This window comes from Armigeres subalbatus, chromosome 2 (assembly GCF_024139115.2).
Source record: "Armigeres subalbatus isolate Guangzhou_Male chromosome 2, GZ_Asu_2, whole genome shotgun sequence".
Classification (NCBI taxonomy): Eukaryota; Metazoa; Arthropoda; class Insecta; order Diptera; family Culicidae; genus Armigeres; species Armigeres subalbatus.
This window is the reverse complement of record NC_085140.1, coordinates 430,386,852-430,409,866: the sequence shown is the minus strand read 5'-3', so window position 1 is coordinate 430,409,866 and position 23,015 is coordinate 430,386,852. Positions and strand designations below refer to the sequence as shown.

The 23,015-nt window shown below is 35.8% G+C and overlaps 1 protein-coding gene across 1 annotated transcript in view; it reads left to right on the top strand.

The window, feature by feature from the left end:
- The window catches only part of LOC134213562 (neuronal acetylcholine receptor subunit alpha-7-like), a 396,467-nt gene that overhangs the window by 252,646 nt on the left and 120,806 nt on the right, over positions 1 to 23,015 (top strand). The window contains exon 5 of the mRNA XM_062692714.1: positions 9,209 to 9,318. Within this exon, the coding sequence (XP_062548698.1) occupies positions 9,209 to 9,318 (110 nt within the window). The remainder of the gene's footprint in view (positions 1 to 9,208; positions 9,319 to 23,015) is intronic.

Sequence of the window (23,015 nt, the reverse complement as noted above, 5' to 3'; positions counted from 1 at the left end):
TTTGGGATTTGAGACAAAAAAGTAAAAATTTCCTAAGAAAAATCATCCGGAAGGAAGCTCAAATTTCCAACGGAAATTCATTTAAATGTCATACAGAAATCCATTCAAATTTCTAACGGATCATCTTTCGAGTTTCCAATCGAAATTTATTCAAATATCCAACAAAAAACATTAGAATTTCCAACGGAAATCAATTCGAATTCTCAACGGAAAATCATTCGAATTCCCAATAGTATTTCTTCTGGTTTCCCAACTATCATTCATTCGAGTTTCCAACAGAAATTCTTTCGAATTTCCAAAGGAAATTCATTCGAATTTCTAACAAAATTTCATTCAAATTTCCAACAAGAATCCATCCAAATTTCCAACGGAAATTCGTTCGAGTTTCCAACGGAAATTCATTCCTATTTCCAACGGAAATTCATTCTAATTTCCAACGGAAATTCATTCGAATTTCCAACGGAAATGGATTCGAATTTCCAACGGAAATTCATTCGAATTTCCAACGGAAATTCATTCGAATTTCCAACGGAAATTCATTTGAATTTCCAACGGAAATTCATTCGAATTTCCAACGGAAATTCATTCGAATTTCCAACGGAAATTCATTCGAATTTCCAACGGAAATTCATTCGAATTTCCAACGGAAATTCATTCGAATTTCCAACGGAAATTCATTCGAATTTCCAACGGAAATTCATTCGATTTCCAACGGAAATTCATTCGAATTTCCAACGGAAATTCATTCGAATTTCCAACGGAAATTCATTCGAATTTCCAACGGAAATTCATTCGAATTTCAACGGAAATTCATTCGAATTTCAACGGAAATTCATTCGAATTTCCAACGGAAATTCATTCGAATTTCCAACGGAAATTCATTCGAATTTCCAACGGAAATTCATTCGAATTTCCAACGGAAATTCATTCGAATTTCCAACGGAAATTCATTCGAATTTCTAACGGAAATTCATTCGAATTTCCAACGGAAATTCATTCGAATTTCCAACGGAAATTCATTCGAATTTCCAACGGAAATTCAATCGAATTCCCAACGGAAATTCATTCGAATTTCCAACGGAAATTCATTCGATTTTCCAACGGAAATTCATTCGAATTTCCAACGGAAATTCATTCGAATTTCCAACGGAAGTTCATTCGAATTTCCAACGGAAATTCATTCGAATTTCCAACGGAAATTCATTCGAATTTCCAACGGAAATTCATTTGAATTTCCAACGGAAATTCATTCGAATTTCCAACGGAAATTCATTCGAATTTCCAACGGAAATTCATTCGAATTTCCAACGGAAATTCATTCGAATTTCCAACGGAAATTCATTCGAATTTCCAACGGAAATTCATTCGAATTTCCAACGGAAATTCATTCGAATTTCCAACGGAAATTCATTCGAATTTCCAACGGAAATTCATTCGAATTTCCAACGGAAATTCATTCGAATTTCCAACGGAAATTCATTCGAATTTCCAACGGAAATTCATTCGAATTTCCAACGGAAATTCATTCGAATTTCCAACGGAAATTCATTCGAATTTCCAACGGAAATTCAACGGAAATTCATTCGAATTTCCAACAGAAATTCATTCGAGGTTTCAACGGAAATTCATTCGAGTTTCCAACGGAAATTCATTCGAATTTCCAACGGAAATTCATTCGAATTTCCAACGGAAATTCATTCGAATTTCCAACGGAAATTCATTCGAATTTCCAACGGAAATTCATTCGAATTTCCAACGGAAATTCATTCGAATTTCCAACGGAAATTCAATTGAATTTCCAACGGAAATTCAATTGAATTTCCAACGGAAATTCAATTGAATTTCCAACGGAAATTCATTCGAATTTCCAACGGAAATTCATTCGAATTTCCAACGGAAATTCATTCGAATTTCCAACGGAAATTCATTCGAATTTCCAACGGAAATTCATTCGAATTTCCAACGGAAATTCATTCGAATTTCCAACGGAAATTCATTCGAATTTCCAACGGAAATTCATTCGAATTTCCAACGGAAATTCATTTGAATTTCCAACGGAAATTCATTCGAATTTCCAACGGAAATTCATTCGAATTTCCAACGGAAATTCATTCGAATTTCCAACGGAAATTCATTCGAATTTCCAACGGAAGTTCATTCGATTATCCAACGGAAATTCATTCGAATTTCCAACGGAAATTCATTCGAATTTCCAACGGAAATTCATTCGAATTTCCAACGGAAATTCATTCGAATTTCCAACGGAAATTCATTCGAATTTCCAACGGAAATTCATTCGAATTTCCAACGGAAATTCATTCGAATTTCCAACGGAAATTCATTCGAATTTCCAAAGGAAATTCATTCGAATTTCCAACGGAAATTCATTCGAATTTCCAACGGAAATTCATTCGAATTTCCAACGGAAATTCATTCGAATTTCCAACGGAAATTCATTCGAATTTCCAACGGAAATTCATTCGAATTTCCAACGGAAATTCATTCGAATTTCCAACGGAAATTCATTCGAATTTCCAACGGAAATTCATTCGAATTTCCAACGGAAATTCATTCGAATTTCCAACGGAAATTCATTCAAATTTCCAACGGAAATTCGTTTGAATTTTCAACGGAAATTCATTCGAATTTCCAACGGAAATTCATTCGAATTTCCAACGGAAATTCATTCGAATTCCCAACGGAAATTCATTCGAATTTCCAACGGAAATTCATTCGAATTTCCAACGGAAATTCATTCGAATTTCCAACGGAAATTCATTCGAATTTCCAACGGAAATTCATTCGAATTTCCAACGGAAATTCATTCGAATTTCCAACGGAAATTCATTCGAATTTCCAACGGAAATTCATTCGAATTTCCAACGGAAATTCATTCGAATTTCCAACGGAAATTCATTCGAATTTCCAACGGAAATTCATTCGAATTTCCAACGGAAATTCATTCGAGATTAAAACGGAAATTCATTCGAATTTCCAACAGAAATTCATTCGAGATTTCAACGGAAATTCATTCGAGATTTCAACGGAAATTCATTCGAATTTCCAACGGAAATTCATTCGAATTTCCAACGGAAATTTATTCGAATTTCAACGGAAATTCATTCGAATTTCAACGGAAATTCATTCGAATTTCCAACGGAAATTCATTCGAATTTCCAACGGAAATTCATTCGAATTTCCAACGGAAATTCATTCGAATTTCCAACGGAAATTCATTCGAATTTCCAACGGAAATTCATTCGAATTTCCAATGGAAATTCATTCGAATTTCCAACGGAAATTCATTCAAATTTACCGACGGAAATTCATTCAAATATTCAACGGAAATTCATTCGAATTTCCAACGGAAAATCATTCGAATTTCCAACGGAAAATCATTCGAATTTCCAACGGAAAATCATTCGAATTTCCAACGGAAAATCATTCGAATTTCCAACGGAAAATCATTCGAATTTTTCGAAATTTTGAAAAAATTTCAGAACATGATTCAAATTCCGAATCGGGGCGTTAAACGCCATAAAACCTAAATATCTATCAGTTTTGTTCACAAAAGATAAAAATTACAAACTTATGCACTATTGTATGATAAAAATTGCTTAATTAGGTTGGAAATTTGAATCTTTTTCCTATAGAAAATCGAATAAATAAACGTAGGAAATTAGAATGAAAGAAACTCTTTGGAATTGGAAATTTCTTCGGAAATGAAATGGATTTTCTTCTCGGAAATTCTATTGCAGATTCAAATATTCGAATCATTTTTTTTTCGGAAACTTGAATGCTTTTTATAGGAAATTCGAATAAGTTTTCCCCTGGAATACAAATAAATTTCCTCTGAATCAGCTTTTGAAAGGCGAATAAATGTATATTGGAATAAATTTCTAAAGGAAATTCAAATGAAATTTTCTTCGGAAATACAAATAGTTTTGTTCTGATACAGCTCCGGGATATTCAACAAAAATCCTAGATAATAGCAGACATTTACCCATCTTATATGAATGCACGACTACAATCGTTTATTGACACTAATTCCATCTAAATCGCATTGTGGTCATTCCAAGGTGAATACAAACAGATGTAGCAGTATGCCAATTTCATCATTCAGCCATCTTGGATTTTTATATGGGGCAGCCACCGAGTTTGTTTATGTTTTGCACTGAAAATGAATTTTTCACCCCCGCGCTAATCTCTCCCATTCCCATTGTACGGACAATTAGGCAAACAGACGGTGCAAGTTAGACTAAACATATGACGACAAACAACAAAAATATTTTCCCCTTGAAAAAGACACAATCCGCGTGTCGAAACGTCGGGTAAATAAAAAACTCGTTGTAATAAGTGCAAGACTGAGTAGCCGTTCAATAAATGAAATTAAAACGTACAGTCGATTAGAGATGGGTGTTCAGATCCGGAACCGTTAAAATGATCCGGATCTCTAAAATGAGTGAATGATTCGTGGATCATTTTTCAGAAGATCCGGATCACCAGATCAGCAACATTTTTTGAACATTTGTAAGAAAATGATAAAATGAAAAGTTCATTATTCGTACTCCATACGCTTGTAAACAAGAGAAGGTGAAGTTATTGTCAGTACATTCTAAAAGTGTGAGCCTGAATGACGAACGTTTCACTATTTTGCATTCGTCTTGCGTTTTGTTCTATGGATCCGATCCGGTTGAAAGACCCGGATCATTAGAATGAATGACCCAGATCTGATCCGTTCATCAAAGTGATCCGTTTTGCACATCTCTACCATAATCAGTAATTGCTGTAACTTTTTTGGAAAATATGTTCCAGTGCAGGCAGGACGATATGCCCTTACCAACTGGACACAAGTGCGGCTTTTCATCAACAGTTGCTTCCAAATGATATGGAAACTACCGAAATGTAATTCAAACCTGTTCAATGACCTTATTTTGGGTTTTTAATGTCAAGCAGATGGGGTTTTTTTTTATAAGATAGATGAAGGGCTATGAAACGTCTTTTGTTAAGATTAGCGTTTAGTGTTTTTTTTTTTCAAAAGAAATCTGTATTACGCGCTCTCTGAAATATTTTTATATGACTACTCACAGACAATGCATTTGCGACTTTTTGGACTACCAAATAACACAAACTTTGTATACATTGCGTTGAAAAGTAAAAATGTTGTTATAGGTATTGCCTTAGGGGGGCATATCGTCTTACCGTCTTACTTTGTGGTCTTACCCTAGATTGAAAACATTGAGGCAGGCCCACCTCAAGTGGTGTAGGTCTGAAAGTGAAACGAATTTCTGTCGGGTCTCATGGAAGGGAAGCATGAATACGCTAACACTTCGTTATGATACAACTGTCAAACTAAGGCAATAGGATTTTTTAATGTACAGCCTGCTATGGCCTGCTCACATGCATGAAAAGACGTTGTATGCTCAGGGACGCAGACTCCAATTTGTGTGATAACAGCGTAAACGGTATTATGAACGTTTATACCTGATTTATGTTGTAGTAGGGTTTCACCATATTTATGGATCCATGATTTGAATTAATTTCAAAAACTTATACCATGTTCGTTTATCGAGCGCCCCAACATCGATGTCATTATTTTTGGTATTATTATTCACGTATGAAGTGTATTCTTGTTGTTCATATTGCCAAAAAATGATTAATATCATCTGCACATATCAGATTCACCAACCGAGGAGGATTATAAATGTTCCTTGCTTGATGTATTCCAGCGTAACTTATCTGCAAGACCAAAGTATCATTGGAAAAAAATATTTCATTGGGTACGTTTTTATCATATAAATTACACAACCCTACATTAGCTCTTTTCCTCAACTCAACGTAAGTAGGTTAACTTTAATATTACATCTGTGGTTCTTTCGAAAAGTCTAGCGACAATTGTATTTGAAGCGCCAAAAAAAGTAGGATAAATCCTTGCACAATTTGAACTGGGCTGTGGAATCGATTAGCGTAGCTCGTGCCGTGATTATAGGTACCTTTATGGGAATTCATTGCTCAAAACTTTCTTTCGGCAGGAACAACTCTTCCCAAACTTTCTTTCCCCAACTCTGGGTGGTTGCTTGGCTACCACCGGCTTAGAATCACTAATCACTTCTAATGAACCAAGTCAGAAGAGTCAAAGCACGTCTTCACCGCTTCTAGGAAGCGAGCTTCCTAATTCCGCAAATAGTTTGCGGAATTTCCGGTCCGCTCGAGTGCACCCAACGCGTATTCAAGTAGGTATGCTATATGCTACTGCATGTTTGTTAATTTATATACACATACCAACATAAGCTGGTTCGCCTCAGAGCGAAGCGGTTATCGAATTCCTGACGAAATGAAAACTGTTTGTTTTCTCAGAATGGGGACCGACTCGAACCGGCGGAAGCGTTTAATGAATGTGCGAAATTCGAGGAACTCCTTAGGTAGTCCCATCCTCAAGCAAATGGAATCGATAAGCTGTATGATTCGTTGCCAGGCGAGTGGTGAAATAATTTGATAAACAGAATTCAATTTGGTTCCCCGGAGAGGAAGATGTTTTTAAACTTTGAATTTATGTGAATACGGTACTCGGAAATGTTGCATTGAATTCGAAGGATTACAAATCGGAGCAACATCATTGATGGAGGGTAAAAAAATATTTGTTTATTGTTCAAAATGAGAGTCAAAACAAGTGTCTAAACAAATTGAAATCGTTGTGTGCATTCTTTGTTGAAATATCGAATGAAAACGATCCAAGCACGGCATAATCAATTTCTATCATGGGCCCAAGGAAACTATGCTACGTCTCTGCGTATCATTTATTCTCACCCGTAAATACTCGAATTGCTTTCTGTTGAATTGCAAATAAAAATCATTACCTGAAATTAATTTCTTCTCCACAAAGTTGCCTCGTCATCCCCTCCGTTTATTTAGGGCATTCTTACTTCGCATTTTTTTTCTTCTTCGCTTTTTCTAGTTAAGGAAACTCGACAGTGCCGTAAGAAAGAACAACTCAAGCACCGTTCCACCGAGATCCCTCAAGGTTGTGTTGTATGGCGGAGAAGAAGCAGTCCCTCACAAAGGAGGACAATATGTATTCAAAAGAATCGCAATCTCGCCCCGATCAAGAGTTGAAATGAACCGAATTTGGAATTGCTCGCTAACTTGGTGCTCTTTTCCTGCTTGGAGCGTACCAAAACTGTTTCCTGTTTGCTGTAGCTAGGAAAAGTCTGACATTGAGGAAAGTGGATTAAGCAGCGCCAAATTTTTTATGGTTTGCTTAATATTTGTGTCATATTTGATTGCTATTTTACTTACAGATGTTTAATATAATTGAAAAGTGATGAAAACGTTTTTAAAATTGTTATGTTGAATTTTGTTATTCAATTTGAAAAAGCATTCATCTGTATAAACGTCATTGAAGATGCTTTTTACCCAATTTCCCCCTCAAGATATAGTCTAGAAGTTTATTGCTTTTCGAGAAGAATGAGGCAACGTTTACCTCCGTCTGCCACCGTCGTCGCCGTCGTCATTTTCATGCTCTGCGTTTCCAAGCAGGGGTTCCAATCTTCCGCTCTCGCAGCAACGAAAGGGGGAAAGCGGCGGTTTCACAGCGTTTTTCGAATTCAACTTGAATCGAAATCCGGAAGTTAGACTAAACTGTTTCTTTCTGCTTATCCTGTTCATTTTCAAAAGGTCCTGGTAGAAATGCTAATGGGATAGGTGGTCAGGATTCAAGTGCTAAGGATTGCGGAATTGAACAATTTGTCATACACACAGATAAAAATATGTTGTGATTTTAAATGTATTTTCATGCACATATTTGGAGCATGCAAATAAACGTAACATTCAATAGATCTCACTATTCTTTTAAATCGAAATAAATTTAAACTGTGCTTGCTTGTAAAGTTCAGTCAAATTTAATTGAATATCTAATGTTAATTCGTTTGATGGGATAAGCTGCAATTTTACACGTCGTTGAATTTTAAAAATTATTTGCTGTGCAACTAAACTTACTCCGGTTATACTTGTGGACGACACTTTTAATCTTGAATGCCTTGTTGCCGATAGATGGCAAACCAGGTAATACGTAATTGAACAATTAATAGTCTTATCTAACGCTTCCATTTATTATACATGTTTGGCAGTCCTGAAGTTTTGAAGAAATGTTTAAAGAAATTTGTATTTTTATTATTATAGAAACTTCAAATGAATTTTTGTTATGTCCAAAAAGGATACTCTCAGGAGATTTATTAAGTTTTGCTGGAATGATAAAGAAAATAAATGAAAGTTGATGAGCATTTTGAATTACTCCTGAATTAATAAAAAAAACACTCTTGGATCATCCTTTAAAATTGAATGGTGTTCTTAAGACAAAAATTAGAATTAGACTAGTATTAGAATTTATTAAAGCCAAACTTTTGTAGAAGCCTTGGAGGCTTTTTTGAACAGGAACCAGTGTAGTAATGTGTAGTGTGGACGAAAAGTACAGGCATTGGAGCTCACTTTGAATATCTTCCTTGAAAAGGATAATTCAGTTAACGTATCGGACACTCCATCACTTTACGAGAAAATATTGCATCAATAATTCATTGCTGATTTAGGGCATTCCATCATTTCCTCAGATCCAACTGTTAAGCTGTGCGATCCGACAACGCCCCCTTCTAAACAAGTGAAATATGGGACAGACAAATCGATTTGAATATTCGGGCGACCTTTTTTGGGTTTTGTCTTTTTGCGAAAAACAAAACATCCCTTATCTTCTCACGTCATCCAGTTGGACTACGCAATAAAAAAGTATCAACGAATCGTTCATTGTGATTGATGACAGCGACCGGTGTGAGAAATTCCCACGATGATGTAATACGTAACCGATATCCGAAATAAAACAATTTATCATGAACTAAACTCTTTTGTCTCTCTTTTTCAGTGTTTGTAAGTTTTTACTTGATACGATATGTGTGTATGTTGTTTAATTAAATATGTTTCTTTTTCTCTTCTTCTATTTCCCCACCCTCACCTCATCTTGCGTCGTCGTTATACAACCAAAACCGTCACAAACCAACCAAACCCAACCCCGTTTGTATGCGAAACTCAAACTAAACTCCTTTACTTGCATCGACACCAAAAACCAATCGAACAACCAAAAAAACTCAAACACCCCTCCTCTTGAATGACCCCGAACCCCCCCTCGAAAATCACAATAAACCAAACTCCAAACCCAAAAAAGGAATGGAATGATATGAATTTAAGGTGGAACACATCGGAATATGGTGGTGTCAAAGATCTACGAATACCACCGCATCGAATTTGGAAACCAGATGTTTTGATGTACAACAGGTTGTTATTCATTCTTACCTAAATAAAAAAATGCTACAACTAACGATCCTAAACACAAACGCTAAACTTTCGCTAAACTAACGTACATTAACGCTTAATTACACACTCGCCAACACTAAACGAATAGACTTTTCAGACTCGATCAAACATCGAACTCATTCGCATTCGCTCGCAAAATACATCGCTTTCACGCTGTAGCTGGAAAAATTCCTGTCACCCATCCAAACAAATTGTCATTCACAATAGAATTTTTCCAGCTCTGGTCGTGCGCACCCACTCACACTCATACTGCTACCTCACGCGCATTAGCCGCTCCATCAAGAGACCGACATACCAACAGGAAGGACACACCCAAGGAACCAAGGAACCTACAGTATTAAATCACTCTCATCAAAATACAGAAGCAATACTCTCTTTCCCGCGCGCGCAAATACTTTTATACAAATATACAACAAACCAACATTGTAGTGGACCACAATAAAAAAAAAACCGAATACGAAACGATCAGAAATTCTTGGTAGTGCGGGTTGAACGCGCGGAGTTCCGTTCGCTCGTGGAAGCCCCGGGTTGGACTCGGAAGCAGGTTTTGGGGTGCCTTCTTGCGAACCTTCCCCAGTCCTCCCAGAAAAAGAGTAGCCTCTGTAGTGTCAGTTTTTAAACAAAATGCTGTGATGCGGAAACTAACCGCGTTCCAGTGCCAGAGATAAAGAACGGAAATAGCAGACGGGCTACCACATTTGAAGGCATATCGTCACGCCTTTCGGTACACTGGAAGCAACCCGATGGGATTCGACGGAAAGCGTGGACGATGATGGGAAATTTGGTAACTGATTTGCGGTTTCTGCTGGAGTGGGGTTAGTTCCCGTTGATCGAAGTATTAGAATGAGGTTTCACGATTTGACGTAGTAGTGTTCACAGTGCCGGAGTGCTCGGGTAGGTGGTTAGAAGAAGCGCATTAGGTGCTTGAAATGTGAATTAAGGATCACGTCGCAATTGTCGCGTCGCGTATGTTTGAGAAACCTTCATGCCTATTTTTACTGAAAGTTCTTTTAAATTTGCATAAAATAATCAAATAAATTTCTATCAGCAAATCATTCGAAATTCCATCGGAAATTGATTTGAATCTACAACAAACACTCATTTGAATCATAAATTCATACAAATCTCCATTGGAAATTAATGCGAACTGCAGTCGAAAATTCATTCGAATTTCCAACGGAAAATCATTTGAATTTCCATCGGAAATTCATTCGAATTTGCATCGAAAATTCATTCGAATTTTTTCGGAAATTTCTTTGATTTTGCATAGGAAATTCATTCGAATTTCCAGAGAAATTCATTCAAATTTCCAGAGGAACTCATTTGAATTGACTTCGGAAATTCACTCGAACTTCCATCGGAAATTCATTCGAATTTCTATCAGAAATTCATTCGAATTTCCAACGGAAATTCATTCGAAATTCCAACGGAAATTCATTTGAATTTCCAACGGAAATTCATTTGAATTTCCAACGGCAATTCATTTGAATTTCCAACGGAAATTCATTCGAATTTCCAACGAAAATTTATTTGAATTTCCAACGGAAATTTATTCGAATTTCCAACGGAAATTTATTCGAATTTCCAACGGAAATTCATTCGAATTTCCAACGGAAATTCATTCGAATTTCCAACGGAAATTCATTCGAATTTCCAACGGAAATTCATTCGAATTTCCAACGGAAATTCATTCGAATTTCCAACGGAAATTCATTCAAATTTCCAACGGAAATTCATTCGAATTTGCAACGGAAATTCATTCGAATTTCCAACGGAAACTCATTCGAATTTCCAACGGAAATTCATTCGAATTTCCAACGGAAATTCATTCGAACTTCCAACGGAAATTCATTCGAATTTCCAACGGAACTTCATTCGAATTTCCAACGGAAATTCATTCAAATTCCCAACGGAAATTCATTCGAATTCCCAACGGAAATTCATTCGAATTCCCAACGGAAATTCATTCGAATTCCCAACGGAAATTCATTCGAGTTTCCAACGGAAATTCATTCGAATTTCCAACGGAAATTCATTTGAATTTCCAACGGAAATTCATTCGAATTTCCAACGGAAATTCATTCGAATTTCCAACGGAAATTCATTCGAATTTCCAACGGAAATTCATTCGAATTTCCAACGGAAATTCATTCGAATTTCCAACGGAAATTCATTCGAATTTCCAACGGAAATTCATTCGAATTTCCAACGGAAATTCATTCGAATTTCCAACGGAAATTCATTCGACTTTCCAACGGAAATTCATTCGAATTTCCAACGGAACTTCATTCGAATTTCCAACGGAAATTCATTCAAATTCCCAACGGAAATTCATTCGAATTCCCAACGGAAATTCATTCGAATTCCCAACGGAAATTCATTCGAATTCCCAACGGAAATTCATTCGAATTCCCAACGAAAATTCATTCGAATTTGCAACGGAATTATTTATTCGAATTTCCAACGGAAATTTATTCGAATTTCCATCGGAAATTCATTCGAATTTCCATCGGAAATAAATTCAAATTTCCATCGGAAATGCATTCGAATTTTCATAGGAAATGCATTCCAATTTGCATCGAGAATACATTCAAATTTACATCGGAAATTCATTCGACTTTCCATCGGAAATTCATTCGGATTTCCAGGGGAAAATTCATTCGAATTTCCAACGCAAATTCATTCGAATTTCCAACGCAAATTCATTCGAATTTCCAACGGAAATTCATTCGAATTTCCAACGGAAATTCATTCGAATTTCCAACGGAAATTCATTCGAATTTCCAACGGAAATTCATTCGAATTTCAACGGAAATTCATTCAATTTCCAACGGAAATTCATTCGAATTCAACGGAAATTCATTCAATTTCCAACGGAAATTCATTCGAATTTCCAACGGAAATTCATTCGAATTCATTCGAATTCATGAAATTTCCAACGGAAATTCATTCGAATTTCCAACGGAAATTCATTCGAATTTCCAACGGAAATTCATTCGAATTTCCAACGGAAATTCATTCGAATTTCCAACGGAAATTCATTCGAATTTCCAACGGAAATTCATTCGAATTTCCAACGGAAATTCATTCGAATTTCCAACGGAAATTCATTCGAATTTCCAACGGAAATTCATTCGAATTTCCAACGGAAATTCATTCAATTTCCAACGGAAATTCATTCGAATTTCCAACGGAAATTCATTCAATTTCCAACGGAAATTCATTCGAATTTCAACGGAAATTCATTCGAATTTCCAACGGAAATTCATTCGAATTTCCAACGGAAATTCATTCGAATTTCAACGGAAATTCATTCGAATTTCCAACGGAAATTCATTCAATTTCAACGGAAATTCATTCGAATTTCAACGGAAATTCATTCGAATTTCCAACGGAAATTCATTCGAATTTCCAATGGAAATTAATGCTAATTTCCAACGGAGATTCATTCAATTTCAACGGAAATTCATTCGAATTTCCAACGGAAATGCATTCGAATTTCCAATGGAAATTCATTCGAATTTCCAATGGAAAAGCATTCGAATTTTCAACGGAAATTCACTCAAATTTCCAATGGAAATTCATTTGAATTTGCAAAGGAAATTTATTCGAACTTTCAATGGAAATTTATTTCAATTTCCAACGGAAATTCATTCGAATTTCCAACGGAAATTCATTCGAATTTCCAACGGAAATTCATTCGAATTTCCAACGGAAATTCATTCGCATTTTCAACGGAAATTTATTCGAATTTCCAACGGAAATTTATTCGAATTTCCAACGGAAATTTATTCGAATTTCCAACGGAAATTCATTCGAACTTCCAACGGAAATTCATTCGAATTTCCAACGGAAATTCATTCGAATTTCCAACGGAAATTCATTCGAATTTCCAACGGAAATTCATTCGAATTTCCATCGGAAATGCATTCGAATTTTCATAGGAAATGCATTCCAATTTGCATCGGGAATACATTCAAATTTACATCGGAAATTCATTCGACTTTCCATCGGAAATTCATTCGAATTTCCTCAGGGGAAATTAATTCGAATTTCCAGGGGAAATGCATTCGGGAACACCAAGTTTAAAAATAGGTCAAGTGTAGGGCTTTTGAAGAAAAAAATATGAAGGGACAAAATGTATTTTTTCATACATTTATACATACAAATTTATATAAAACTTTATTCATGATGTCCCACAATCACAATGCTTTTTTGTCATCACAGAAAAGGTAAAATTATCCGTTTTAATGGCTGCATGTTTCATGTCACGAAGTAAGTGATTCTGAAAAATTAATAACACCCGCCAATTGTCCCACCTCGTTCCCAATTCCCTTTTGGGGTAGCAAAAAAAAAATGGAAAATTAAATTATTTCAACACCACGCCAACTCGACACCACCTACTCCGCTTCGAAACCACCACACCGCAAATGGCACCCAATTTGCGCCGGTTCAACCCAACTCCATCGACGACGACGATGACGACGGCGACAGGACAACGAAGGCGAAAATAATGCAATAATTGCACACTTTTCCCCTTTCGCTTTCCACCGCGCCGCCGGGTGTTGCCCCTCCGTTTGGATTCGGCTTCCGGCGAAAACTTCACGGCCGAAAAACGCACCACCAGTTGAACCTGTGTGTGCCCGTCAAACATTGGAGTTATGCCAAAACCCCCCACTCCGTAAGGAAACTCGCTTGTTGCTCGCCAAATCAACAGATGAATGAATATGAGAGTGGCTCACAGAAGGAAAAAAAAAAGAAATAAAAAAAGCTTCGGGCAACTTTCAAACATTGGTGCGGTGGACGGTGGGATATTTTGTTTTGCGAACCACGTGGTCAGGGGGGCATTTCGTAATTCACAATTAGCCACAGTGGAAGCACCGAAATACAAACACTGACGACACACATTGGGCACCCAAATGCTTGCTCGAGTTCTTTTGACTTGTTTGAAGGAAGGACATCCCCACTTTGATCCCACTGTTCTATTCCATCCCGTGCCCCGCATCACCCAGTAACTGATTCCGTTGAAGACTTCGTCGCGTGCGCCATACAGAACACTTGTCTCTGACGCAGCACCCTCCCTACCTTGGGCACCGTCAACCTTTCGTCCCGTCGCTGGCCAGGTGCGCCTTCGCAGCCGGAAAACTATCCCTCCGTCGACCGCGCAACGGGGCGACGGCGAGCGAGTTTCACTGCGGTTGAACTGAAATCTCGATGACCTGTAAACCGTACCGTAACAGCCCTGTGCATAGCGAGAATCAATCTATCAACTCAATCCTCAAGTAACTGTGCCTTGCCGTCACTCGTAGTAGAAACCAAAAAAAAAACGCCACTTAAGTACACAACTATCTCTCTTTGTCTCTGTTTCTCGAATAGAAAGCACTCAAACACACATCAATCAATCACACGTAAATCATACACTTGTTGGTTTCTTTTTTTGGGAGACGTTGATGAACTAGAGAGGAACGCTCGTATTTGCAGAGAAACTAGGATTTAAGTCGTAATTTTATAAAAGAATTTTTTTTCATCTAAAGATAATTGTACACCCTTTCACTTTTAAATTTTCTATTCACAGTTTAGCGGATCTGCAAGCATTTCAATAAGCACATGTTACAATTATTAAAAAAAAATATTTAGCACTTTTTAGATTTTTTTATTAAAAAAGTATGATTTCAGGAGTCGAGATACATTCAAACTTTTTTTTTGCTATTTTGCGATTGTTTTTAAAATGTGCATCCAAATATCTTCTTTTTTATAATTCACAATTTATCCCATGCAACTGCATTATGTACTTTCAAATAAATTTTAAGGCATGTCTTCAAGATAATTTCATGCCATTTAGTGTCAAGACTATAGAAATTCAAAACATTTACGAGGTACATACACTATTTTGAATATTTTTTAAACTATTTTGAAATACAACTTTTATTTGAAAATTTTCATCAGTACGATTTTATCAAGCAACACGGATGACAAATAATTCTTTACTTATAGTTACTCTTTCTTTCTTACTCTTTCTGAAGGCCATCCGATTTGTTTTCTTCTTCTTCTGAAGACAAAAATGCGTGGTACGGGATTAAAGTTTGATTTTTTTTTTTCAAAATGTAATAAAGTTTAAAAGTTACTTATGAAACTCAATTCAGTCATATATTGCAAATACACTCAGACCCTAATGAGGAAAATAGTGCATTGGGATTTATTTTGATTTAAGATTAAAGACAATGGAAATGTTGCTGTTGTAGAATATATAGATTATTGGAAAATATGACAACGATATCAAACTGCATCTGATTCAGATATATATGATTGCAGATTTTGGCTTTTATTGAAATTTTTAAATCAATTCCGATGTCACAAAATTATTTGATTGCTCAAAATATTCACGTTTTTCTCAAATAATAAATTTAGAAACGATGATTTTGTTGGAAATCCATTGAATTAAAATGAAAGTAATAGCTTTTCCCGGTAGTTTAAGGTCATGATCAAGCAATAGCAACAGTATGGTGCCTTAAAAGGTTTTGATTCCAAATATTTTCGTGTTGGTTGAATTCGTTGATAGTTCTGCTTCATCTTTCAATAACATTGTGAGTGGGCGGGGTAATATGGACACCCTAAGGAATCGCGTTATTTTCACATGGACAACTTTGTAATATAGGGTACCTAACCCACTTACGATAATCCTAAATTGAAGTACTAAAGCTTGAAGTCAATTTAGTGGCAAACAATCAGATTTTGTGAATTTTATGACAATGAAAATCATTATGAAGAAATCCCGTCTAAAAAGTATGCGGGTAAAAAGGACATAGTGTGTGGGTAAAACGGACATGTTACGAATTGAGGCTTATAACATTGAATTTAGTTGATGAGCTGTATGCATAGGCTGAGCATCTATAAAATGAGCCTCTTGAAACAAAAATGTTGGATAATAATTGATATATTGAAATTTTACAATGATTTTATTAAAAAAGCATGTTACATCAATAAAAATCACTTAAAATTCCATCGGTCTGAACAATATTCGGAAATACGAATTTCCTAAGGAATGCTTGACGTTTCCGGAGGTAAACTATACAAACTTTTCAGAATAAAATTTCGGTGAAAGTTATTTGATCCATATTATCCACACCAGATCCATATTCTTGAAAAAATCTGAAAAATCGGATTTTGAGATAAATTATCAATTTAACCTGCACACAATCTTTGAATAGACTAAGTTTGGGATCCTCGAAGAATATGCGGATTAATTTTGCCGATTTCTGTGTTAAAAGCTTTAATACTGCACATCAAAGATTACATCACCATGGCATTTCAGCCATAGTTCACATTGAAACAGTAGTAAACAGAACAGTTTTCATTATTTGTATGTTGTAAAACATGTCGTACCGTCATATGGAAGGAAGATGATCATTGAGGTGAAAATGATCATTTGATGTGTCAGTCAAAAGTGCCTAATCGTTGTATGAAACGGTGGTCTAGTAGATTAACCACATTATCTGTTCAAGTAATGTTACCGATAGGTAGAAAATCCGAGTTTTTCGATTATAATCAAGAAAGTGTAATTCGTGGAAGAAAGAGATATATAGTCATAAATGACGCTATTTTCGTTACAAATATTGACTTCGTAGACTCCTTTAGTAGTAAATTCAACATTTGTACAAATAATCCACACGGAAGAAATAAACTACCCAATAGCGAGTTCAATTCACCCAACCTCGAACATCCGTACGGGAAGCCAAAATTGAGTAAATGGGGTCGAAGTAGTTTGCCTTTACTCCCATCAACCGTCATTCAAAACATTCCACTAAAAGAGCTAAATATATTTTTCTGGAAATTTACTCCCATGTTAAAAAAGTACCCAACGGAAAATTTATTTACCCTACTGGAGGTTTAATTCACTTAATTTCGACCTCAGGTAACAAAACTCAAAATTGGCTTCCCGTATTGAACTGGCGTCGTTGGATTGTTTCGCTCTTTTGTTTTTGACAACAGAAAAAAGAGTGGATGAAAGAGAAGTGAAAAAATAACTCAAAAGTAAGTTAAAAAAATCTCAACGCTGAGTACTTTTTTTCTTCCGTGTAGTGTATTTTGACAGCTATGTCATTATGAGTTTAGTAGAGTTGTCTTGATCAACTTCACCTCAAACCAAATTACTTGAAAAAATTATGATAATTTAATTTATTTTAATAAATGCGAACGCATTTCAGGAAACTAAATATGTTGATTATTGCAACGTACACGCCCGTTTCAAATCACTCAGAGACTGAGTGAAATTGTACTGCCGTTTTTTTTCCACGGAAATCGTACTTAATTTTCGTTTAAAGTGGAACAACTCAAAATTTGAGTAGTTCTACTTTTTACGAAAATTGAGTTAGATTTCCATGAGAAAAAAAGAGACGGCAATACAGTTTCACTCAGTCTCTGAGTTATTTGCAGAGCATTAGTGATAAATCATAGATTTAATCATGATTAATGAATAATGGGTTATTTAATCATTATTCATTAATCATAATCATACAAAAAATACGATTAAATAATTAATCACTAATCGTTAATCATAGATTTTTGCATTTAATCATTAATCACTAATCATATTCATGATTGTATTGAGTTTATTCATTAATCATCAATTTTAATCATTGCATACATCGCTTTTATTCATTAATCTTTAATCATAATCATACAATTTCAAAGGTAAAAAACATAATTTGGTCGAACGGTTACTTGATCACTATGCAAATCATTTAATTTGATATTGTTCACTATGCAAATCATTTAATTTGATTATTCATAATCATTAATCATTAATAATTTCGGTCGTTAATCATTAATCATACACATATTGTGTCAACATTTAATCACGATCGGTGATCATTAATCATACTTCAAACGTTTTATTCATTAATCATAATCGTTAATCATTGTCAAAAATTAATTTAATCATTAATCATAATCATTATTCATTGTCAAAAATGAATAAATCATTAATCATAGAGTTAAATGATTTAATCATAACAAATTTAATCATTCATTAGAAGCTTTATTCATTAACGCTCTGGTTATTTGAAACGGGCGTGTATAGTAGTACATGTTATGAAGCTTTTTGTTTCAATTTAAAATGTAATCACAAAATGTTATTGAATGTTTTTCCCTAAAAATGATCATCTTCCCCCCGATGACGGTACTCATAATTAGAAACAAGTGATAAGATCCACTTGATAGAGTGCCAAATTTGTAACGTTTTAGCTCAAATGGGAACTCTCTCCGATTTACCCACCCTGTCCGTTTTACCACCATTTACCATTAAAAACGTTCATTGAATCATCGGCAACCATAGTACACACTTACCCCGTTTTTTCACTTGGGCCGGGGTACCTTAAATAGATGTTTACATTGGATTGATCGCCGCGAGTTAATGTTTTGGAATTTTATCCATTATTTTTTGGCGAGAAAAGACAAAACAATGAAATTGCCAGAATGTCCATATAACTTTGTTGTACGAGAAAGGCAAACAAAAATCCAATTGTTAAGATTTTTTGAGAGTTCACGATTTCCACTACAACTGGATTGAGTCCATATTTTGCTTAGAATGTATTTTCAGGTTATTAATTTTACAACAAGCTTCGGCATAGAACGTAACAGATCTCCGAAAGTAAATTATGAACTTGATTATGAGTCTTTGACAAAGTTTTTCAAGAGAACTTTAGCTACAACTTTAGTGAAGACACAAACCTTGTTATGTTGTAAAACAGAATAAATGAATTTTCATCTCACTTTTAAGCGATTGATCATGAAGCTGATAATTTCCAAAGAAGCTCATTAACTTACTGATAACATGTCTGGAAATTCCTCTCAAGTGCGCAGAGAACTTAAAATACCAATATTTCTTAATTTTCTTATTCCCATTCTCTACACATTGCATACAGAAATGTATTAAAATCTACCATTCCTTGAGTAATGGTGTCTCGTAATTATCTCACTCTTTAGAATTTGTACCGGAAATTCTTACGAGTTTCAGCACAAAACTCTTCTCAAATGCAACGGAAAATACTCTTAAATTTCAATTTTTTTCTAAATTTTAACAAAAAAATCTTAGAAAAATTTCGAAGGTAAATCCTTCTGAATTAAAGATTTTCCTTCCAAAAGCCTTCCAAAATTCAAAACAATTTTAACTCGCGTTTTCAAAGGCACTCCACTCAAAACGGAAGCAACGAACATTTTCATTATTCCAGCTCTGCTGCGTCGCAGTATGCGTGGAACATTGCAAAAGATATTTGTGCGTCGCTTCCGCTTGGAGTGGGGTGCACTTGAAAACGCGAGTGAAATTTGCTCAGGATTTCGGAAGGTTTGTCCTTAAAATAGTTTTATATATAGAAGACATCAATTCTTTAGGTTATCATCTCATAAATGAATGGAATAAGTATAGATCCGAAGGTCAGCTAACAAAAATCATTTTTGTCAGAATATCAGTCTATTACTTTGTTCGCGCACGGCTGTTCGGATTTTTACTGAGCTGCAAAAATAAAAACAGACTGTCAAATGACCATTCGGCTAACAAGCCAATTTATCCAAACGACCTGTTCGGCCAAACAACCTATTCGATCAAATAACCTGTTCGGCCAAATGACATATAGGGCCAAATGCCATATTCGGCCTAATGACCTATTCGGCCATATGATGTTTTCAGCCAAATGAACAATTCAGCCAAATGACATGTTCGGCCAAATGACCTATTCGGCCATATGAACTTTTCGGCCGACGTATTCATTCAAATAATCTTTTCGGCCAAATGACCTATTCGGTAAAATGACTTATTCGGCCAAATGACCATGTCCGCCAAATGACCTGTTCGGCCAAATGATCTATTCGGCCAAATGACCTATTCGACCAAATAACCTATTCGGCCATATGACCTTTTCGGCCAAATAACCAATTCGGCCAAATAATCTGTTTGGGAAAATGACCTATTCGGCCATATGACCTTTTCTGCTTTCCCTCTTTTTCGTCAAAAGACCTGTTCGGCCAAATGATCTATTCGGAAAATAACCTGTTCGGCCCAATTACCTATTGCCATGTGACCTTTTCGGCCAAATAACCAATTCGGCCAAATAACCAGTTCGGCCATATGACCTTTTCTGCTCTATGACCTTTTCGGCCAAATGACCTATTCGGTAAAATGACCTATTCGACCAAATGACCTATTCGGCCAAATAATCTGTTCAGCCAAATGGCCTATTCAACCAAACGACGTATTCGACCAAATGATTTTTTCGGCCAAATTACCTATTCGGCCATATAATTTTTTCGGCATTCTCCCCCCTCCCCGTTCGGCCAAATGACTTTCGGCCAAATGGTTTGATCGGACTAGTGGCATTCGGTCAAATGGCTTTCGACCGAATAGGTTACGGCCAAATGACCCTTCCCCGTTTGGGGTAACTTAAATTTTCCCGAATTTCCTCGGGATAATGTTTCCAATTTCTTCGATTGTTTAACATTTTAGATTATTGAAATTTGTTTCGACTTTTTTCGGGAAATTGTTTTGTATTTCCCTCAAAAATTGTTATTATTTTCAACTATTTTTAATTTAAACGGAAGTTATTTGAATATTCTACGTGAAATTATTTGACATTTCCATCGATTTTCCAGGGAAAATTCTATTAAAGCTTCCTATTTTCCACGGAGAAAAATGCTTCAAGTTTCTTCGGGAAATTATACAAATTATACAAATTATTATACAAATGGAAATTATTTCAAATTTCTTCGGAAAATTGTTTCATTTTTGTTGGGAAATTGCTTCGTATTTCCTTGGGAAATTGATCTGGACTTTTAAGTAGAAATTTATAAGAATTTTCCCCATGGAAATTTGGGGAAAGATTCATTGGAGCAACTTTGAATTTTCCTGGATTCCAAAATTGATTTGCAATGCGTAATTCTGGAAATTTCGACACCCATTAAAGTGAAAGCTTTGAGAATTGAATGAAATGCATTTTTAAAGGGTGAAATGATGTAGTGTGTCTATTTTTCTGGAGATGAAATCAATAAAAATTTGTTTGCTAATGTTTGAGTATTTTTGAAGTTTTGGCTTTTCAGTCTGTGGTTTTTTTTAGAACAACCGTTTAAGATCTGTCCCAACGTTTCGTCTAATTGTTGTTGCCTTCATCAGGGGAAAATCATGAATGTAGTTCTATGTCTAACGTCTTTGCTAAGGAGATTGTCTTTTTTAAAGTTGGTAGATGGTTCGTGTAATATGTTTCATAAATTGAACTTGAATTCATATTCTAGAATTAATTTTGTTTTGCACTATTATGGATGGAGTTACTTTCAGCTGATGTTAAACAATTTGCCGAAACGGTGGGTCAGATCTTAAGTGGTTGTTCTAAAACACCCACATACTGAAAAGCCAAAAACAAAAAAGTATCACCTGTCATAAGACGAGTTTAGTATACTACTTCATTTAATACCACCACGTTGTAATCTTTACAGATATGTATTTCTACCTCAACTGTAAGCCCGTCTTCAGTGTCTCGTACTTGACTAGACTAAAGTCCAGTCAAATACGACACACTGAATACGGCGGGCATTACGGTTGAGGACGAAATACTTTCTGCAAAGACTACAACGTGCTTAAATTGAATGAAATAGTGCACTCTATCCCACATTAATAGGTGGTACATCCTATTTTTTTAGGATAACTCTTTTTTGTTGATCCGATCTTCACCAATTTTTTGTGTGGATTCAGGTGTTGATTTAAGGACAAGCTGCCCGGAATCCAAAACAAAAAGCACTCGCGTTGTCAAGGGCACCCCATTCAAAAACGGACGCCATGCACAACTGTCCTTTTTATTATTCCACGCATGCTGCGACGCAATGGGGTGCCCTCGAAAACGGAAGTGCACAGGGATTGAATCCTAAAGAGGAAGAGCAAGACTCTCACTTATTATCTCTGTATACATATACGATATGTAGCACACCGCGAGAAACTTTTTTCGCAAGCTGTCATTATAGTGAACTGATTCGGGATGCTATACCCCATGATAAATTTCTTTTAGAAAGCTCCAAATGCGGGGAGCACTGGCTCTGATAATGCATTTCAACTTGTTCTACACAGCTGTGCAGTAACCAACACGAAAGGAGCGAAAACAAAGCGAGAATCACCATTTTTCAGTGGAGGCTGCCTATCCGATTCTGTTTTTTCGCACTTGTATACAAGTTCGATAAATTTGTTATCATGGCTTGTTATGATTCGGAACCGTTTTTGCCTCTCTTTTATCGTTGTTCGTTATCTATTGAGAGCGATTTCTGCAAACCCTGGAAGTGCATTTAATTTTGGATTCCGGGAGGCTTGTCCTTTACAATGTTTAGCAAACTCTGGCACACATTATTAGGTACACTTGATCAAAATTAGTTTTATCATAAATCTTAAATTTATTGAAGTACAACTTTTTTTTCTTGGTGGTGTCTCTTGTTAGACGGCTGGGAACAATCATTGTCCATCTCGCCATAGGAAAACGAATTTTTATCAGTCTTCACGAAAACATGAGCGGCGCTGAGCTTGTGTGCAGTTTTTGCCAGTGCATGTTCATCCTGAGCGCGCGCTCTCTTTCAAGCTCGTGTTCACCGTCAACATTGAACATGGGTGCGAAAAATGAACGCGGTGCGGT